The 6287-nt window shown below is 42.9% G+C and overlaps 1 protein-coding gene across 1 annotated transcript; it reads left to right on the top strand.

Annotated features, from left to right (window-relative positions):
* Positions 1 to 1680, top strand: twist1a (twist family bHLH transcription factor 1a). The gene is made up of 2 exons (XM_083925305.1): positions 1 to 708; positions 1192 to 1680. Exon 1 carries the CDS (start codon positions 135 to 137, stop codon positions 684 to 686), a length of 552 nt encoding a protein of 183 aa, XP_083781431.1. The 5' UTR covers positions 1 to 134; the 3' UTR covers positions 687 to 708; positions 1192 to 1680.
* Positions 1681 to 6287: the final 4607 nt, after the last annotated feature.

Genomic DNA, 6287 nt, shown 5'->3' with positions numbered 1-6287 from the left:
GTAATACCAGCCCACACCCCTTCTCAGGCCACACTTCTTATTACCTGACGTGTTTGTTGATGTTGTTGCCAGTTCATTGAATAAAGGGTCAGGGGTTATTGCACTCCTACAGACCATAGAAACGCTTTGAGACGATGCGGGAAGAGGACTCCTCCCCAATGGACAGCGCGGGGAACAGCGAGGAGGAGAACGACCGTCAGCTGCCGCGGAGAGGCGCGAGGAAGCGGCGGGCGACACGGAGGCGCGTGGACGAGGAGGAAGAGGGTGACATCCTAGAGAGTCCGAGCCCCGCGAAGAAGAAATGCAGAAAGAGCTGCGAAGGAGGAGGCGGCAGTGCAGGGAGCGGCGACAGCGAGGGCAGCAGCAGCCCCGCGCCCTCCTTCGATGACCTGCACACACAGCGCGTGATGGCCAACATTCGCGAGCGGCAACGGACGCAGTCCCTCAACGAGGCATTCACGTCGTTACGTAAGATCATCCCCACCCTCCCGTCGGACAAACTCAGCAAGATCCAGACGCTGAAGCTGGCTGCCCGGTACATCGACTTCCTGTGCCAAGTTCTGCAAAGCGATGAGCTGGACGCGCGAGGGACCAGCTGCAGCTACGTGGCGCACGAGCGGCTGAGCTACGCGTTCTCGGTCTGGAGAATGGGGGGCTCGTGGTCCTTGTCTACTGCGTCCCATTAGCAGCGCTGCTGTAGATGGCACGGTAAGACTTTCACTTTTCATCCTGCAGGAAGACAGGCTGTGGTCCCTATGCGCATTTTACGCACAACCAACCAGGTGCAAAATAAATGTAATATCGTTATGTCCAAATAGTGATGCGTTTGCTGCAATACTAGTATTTGTATGGCATCCCCCCAAAACACCTCTACAATTAATTAAGCCTGTTTCATTTCATAATGAAAGGGGTGGTCCCTGAAGACTGTGCAACACTATTACACACATTAGTTGTTAGACCGCAAGCCACAATATTTCACCATCCACCTTTAACTGTAGCTTCTCACAAAGGGGCAAATAAACACTTTTTTAAAAACATATTTATGTTTACATTACTTACCCTATAGATCACAATGTTACATTACTGCAAATACAGCCTGCATGTGCATTCCTCTTACAACAAGAGCCCTCCAAACAATACATTTCTTTGTATTGGGTATTGTTTTTAATCAAAATAATGTTTCTTCCATAGATTACCCAGACTGAAGAAGCAGTGGATCAGGCCGACCATTCACATGGACTGAAACAGGCCAAACACAGCCAAGTGGCTGGCCGCTGTGCTTCAGGCCTTAGAGGAGAGCGGGCTTTTCATATTTCCCATTGCAAGGACATTCATTTTTTTTGCAAGGGAGCACTTAGGACAAACAAAAACAAGACGGATATGAATAAAGAAAGACCACAGCGACCATGAATGTTGTAAAAACAAAATGAGCTCTGAGGAACTGCTCTGTTTTGAAACATGAGAGAAAAATGACAATCCATTCCTACATTCCCTGTGACAGTGTTTCACAGCAAATTAAGTATTTTGTATTTATTTTTTCTACACAGGCTCAAAATTCCCTTTCCCCACTCAAATAAAAGTTATTTATTTTTGGGATATCACAGAATGCTGAATGGATCAGGAGTCTGTGCATGTTGAGTGTTGTAAATATTTGGTAATATCTTGAATAAAACAATGAAAGTATCATTCTCACCTCTCAATTGTCTGGATATTCATTTTTAAAACCTCATCTTAAGCTCTATAATAAGGTGCTGGATTATAAAATAATAAACGGATGGTGGTTATATGACATACAAAAATTGTTTTAAATACCTGACATTTTCGGAAACAAACTCATGTCAGTCTCAGTACTCTGGGTACTTTGAGCCTATGTAGAGCGTTTATTTTCATTGGTTGTTGCTGAATCCCCAGTTAACTAAACCACAGTGTAGGGGGGCAAAAGAAAACATCTCATACCCGTGGCTTATTCTGTAGTGATTTCTTGAGCTCAGGGATCTGGGGTAGCCATAATTAGCTGGTGGTCTGTTTGAACAGGGTGAACGTGGAGCTGTGGGAGGCATGCATGATATTCCCAGATGTCCTCCGAGCCACAGGTCAGCATGGGAGTCTCCTGCAGGTGCTACAGCAGTAATCCCAAGACAGATAAAAGGAGTGGATGCGGGTCATAAAGCAAACTGAATAGCCTGTGTGCTTACATATAGCTGTAATTCTGATGGAAAACAAGTAGTTATTCACATATTTACACCTTAAAAGGTCAAGACAACAAAAAATGATGACAGTGGCTCTGTGGGCAAATCAAAATAATGTTAGAAGGTACTTATGCTTATCTCAAAACTGTCTTTTGTTTATTAGGTTTGTCCTTAGTATTCCAAATATTGTTGGTTCTTCCACAGAGCTACTACTACTGAAACACCAAATTCACAAGTACCCCTAGAAGAAGAGCATATAAGAGTTTCTTCATCAGGGACATTGAAATTGAGGCTCATGAAACAAACATAGAAACCCGCAGAAAATAAAGCCCCTTTCACACATGCACTGCAAACCTGAAATTATCTAGACGTTGTCCAGAGGAGCTGTGTGTGAGAACTCAAATGTCAGAATCAGTTGGATCGGACATCAAACGGACTTTACCCTGCCAGCTTCCAAGTAAAAAGTCTGTTTAATGTCCGACTGAGCCCATCGAGTGAGTGGGCATGTTGGTAACATTTCTCTCATGCGATTGGTCCAAAACCGTAAGAAAATATCTAACTGGAGAGAACTTCTGTTGATAAGGGCCGATGCCAAAATTGTCAGACAAATTTAAGAAATGTCAAGAGACTGGGAGTATTTTCCAAATTGCATTACTTTTTCTTTTACTTCTAGTATGTACTGTACAGCAGCCGCATTTACAAAGCATGTACTATTGCATGCAGTATTCACACTATTGTGACATACTACTTCTTCTAACATTACGCCTTGACCTTTGACCCTCTGACTCATATATGCTGCATGCAGGATTGTGGATCAGAATAGCCAGAAAAGCATGCTGGCTTGCATACTGCAAAATCCAACTGGATGTAGTAGGACATCATGGCATTTTTGGCATATTGCATTTGACATACAATGTATTGAGATATAGTTAATCTTATCTGGCATACTAATATTATGGTAGTATGGCTACTGGGACACAGGTTAGGTTGTTTATGACCAAATTACAAACTGGCTACACGGCTGCAGTGTAAAACAATGTCATGTCCTGCCTCTTCGCTCTACCCAGCGCCCAACTGTGAGAATGTGTCTGACATTGTCCGAGTTCGTATGAGAAAATGGCTTAAGTCTTTTTGAGTAAATTTGGAACAGCTTAATCACAAGTAAACTGGTTTGCCTTTTAGTATGAAATGTGTTGTATAAATAAATGTGCATTGCCTAGCTAATTTAGAGTTTGCACCTTCCCGTCAAAAATATCTCTATAAATATATAATAATACAAATATCAATGTATTTTCTGGACTAAAATAGGTCCTGAGATGTATTCAGGGAGCGCAGGATGAGATTAGACCAGGGCTGGAGGACTAGATGGGACCCCACTGCCTTTATTTTCCTTAAGTCAAAAGATAAAGGCTAGATAGTGAAAAAAGTTGAAAATTGTAAAGCTCCTAAAGGAATAGGCTATTACATGAGTACTTTGAACTATCAAAGATGAAAGATACTGAGATACACTTCATGGTGTGTTCCATATCTCTCCATTGGTTTGTTGAGGGATGATAATGGGAGCATTACTGTGTTTTTGCTTCACGGGCTGCGTGCGGAAGGTAAAGCCATCAGCTTTGACCCAAGGTCCTCGCCTGCCACCGGGGGGAATCGATTCCCACCCTTAGATCACCGTGGCCGTGTTATCTTAAACTTGAGGCTGTTGCTCTGACACGGAGGAATGTCACCTCTGAGGCTTCGAAACACACACACACACACACACACACACACACACACACACACACACACACACACACACACACACACACACACACACACACACACACACACACACACACACACACACACACACACACACACACACACATTTATAGGTTATACACACAAAGGGAGATTTCTCACGCCTACCAAACAGAGAAATACATTCCACAGAGAGAGAGAGAGAAAGAGAGAGAAAGAGAGAAAGAAAGGGGGAATAGGGTTCCTCCACTCAGCTCCTGCCCCCCCTTTGAAGTTTGAAAGTAATGGGATGACCGCTTGTTATCAGCGTGAAGGCATCTGGCTCTCTGGATATAAGTGTGCAATGATAAACTCTTTGATGACTGACACGCACTCTCTCTCCCGCTCATTAATCACAGTTTATATCGCCTTGCTTTGGGCTTAACACTGATCTAAAAGTCAAAGGTGCAGGCCTGTGTGTGTTTTGATAATACCGGGAGCTGTAAATCTTTCTCAAAATGGATTCCATGCCACTACATGGACAGTAGGCCCACGATATTGTTGGTTTGCTTGTTTAAACTAGCAACTGTCTTACCTCTCTTACTTAGTTACTTACTTACTATTGTCTCCCTCATTTCCATCTCCCTCTGAAGTTTCATATAATGAGATAACAAGAGCTGGTTTACATTAACCCTCAACACCACAAAAAGGCAGGGGGGGAGAGGAAGCTGGCCTGCCACACATACACACACACACACACACACAAACACACAAACACAAACACAAACACACAAATAGGAGAGAGACTAGAGTTTCAAGTCTGGTTTCCATCAGAGCTAATTATCTGTGTTTCATCTCAACCTGAAGCTGTAAGTGTGCATGTGTGTGTGTGTGTGTGTGTGTGTGTAAGTGTATATACATGTTCACATCTGTGTATGTTTTTATTTGTGTTCAGTTGCTTTTGACTCACACATCTCAAATTAAGACAATTATACCTGAAGACATTCTCTGAACTGCAATGAGATGCAACTTTGCACATTACTGCAACCTCCATCTCTACTCATCAGTGGTGTGATCAACTTTTACAGTGAACGGGGTGAACGTAAAGTACATATACTAATTTGTTATTGGCATTTAGCAGGCAGTGTGAGCTTATTCAGATTGATTGAAGAGATCATAAATGTTTATTCTTCCTTTTTTCCCAGCGATTTGTGCCTTTTAGCGTTTCACACGTTTGTACTTGGACTGGAGTCCCAACAGAAACCTTCTAACAGAATATGGAATCTTCAATTATAGGTGGCGCCTAACCAGTTTAGTGTGATGCTGTATAGAAACACACTTAAACTGATTTTGGTTTAGATTACACTCCCAACACTCACAATAGTGTCAAATGATTTTCCTTATTATTTCATATTTACCATATTTCCATTACAAAATAGGTTCAGATTGGATGTGTCAAGCTTAAAATAACAACAGGAAGGTTGGCGTTTGAAAGAAGTGGGTTGTTGGGAGGCAGGAATTCTATTCATTCATTCATTCATCTTCAACCGCTTATCCCGGGGTCGGGGTCGCGGGGGGTGCTGGAGCCGATCCCAGCTGACATCGGGCGTGAGGCGGGGTACACCCTAGACAGGACGCCAGTCTATCGCAGGGCACATAGAGACAAACATAGACAAACAACCATTCACACCTACGGGCAATTTTAGAGTCATCAATTAACCTAACACATTCAATTCAATTCAATTTTATTTATAGTGCCAAATCATAACAAAAGTTATCTCAGGACACTTTACAGAGTAGGTAAAGACCACCCTCTATGACTTATTTATGATTTACATAGACCCAACAATTCCCCCGTAGAGTACGGTGGCAACGAAAACCTTCCCTATAACTCAGGCAGGAACGTCAGACAGACCCAGCTCTGTGGAGAAGAAAAGGAGAGAGAAAGAGAGAAAAGACGGACAGATGGACAGAGAGAGACAAAGACAGACACAAAGACAGAGACAGACACACATCCAGTAACTATAATAATATCCAAAGTAATGTGAATATGACTTATATGTTTTGGCAGTTAATACAACAGAATAGTAGAAAAAAGCACAGCTAAGGTGATAGATTATAATAGTAGCAGGAAGCGTCATGCAGGACCACGGCAGCAGGCATCACCACGATCAGCAGAGACCTGCGAAACGACAAAGCACAAACAACTCCGGGGAAGAAGTGACTTAGTAACATGCATTGATGAGACATGAATGATACAGACAGAGAGGAGAGAAGCTCAGAGTATCTGGAAAAGTATTATCCCCCGGCAGACTAGGCCTATAGCAGCATCATTAAGCAGAACAAAATCAGCTTAAAAATAACAACATTGCTGAGGGA

This window comes from Echiichthys vipera (assembly GCF_963691815.1).
Source record: "Echiichthys vipera genome assembly, chromosome: 13".
NCBI lineage: Eukaryota > Metazoa > Chordata > Actinopteri > Perciformes > Trachinidae > Echiichthys > Echiichthys vipera.
The sequence above is the reverse complement of the archived record's forward strand: the minus strand, read 5'-3'. Positions and strand labels throughout refer to the sequence as shown.

Bases quoted from the DNA above. Each gene is read 5' to 3' on its own strand.
- twist1a (XM_083925305.1), top strand. From the start codon at position 135: ATGCGGGAAGAGGACTCCTCCCCAATGGACAGCGCGGGGAACAGCGAG.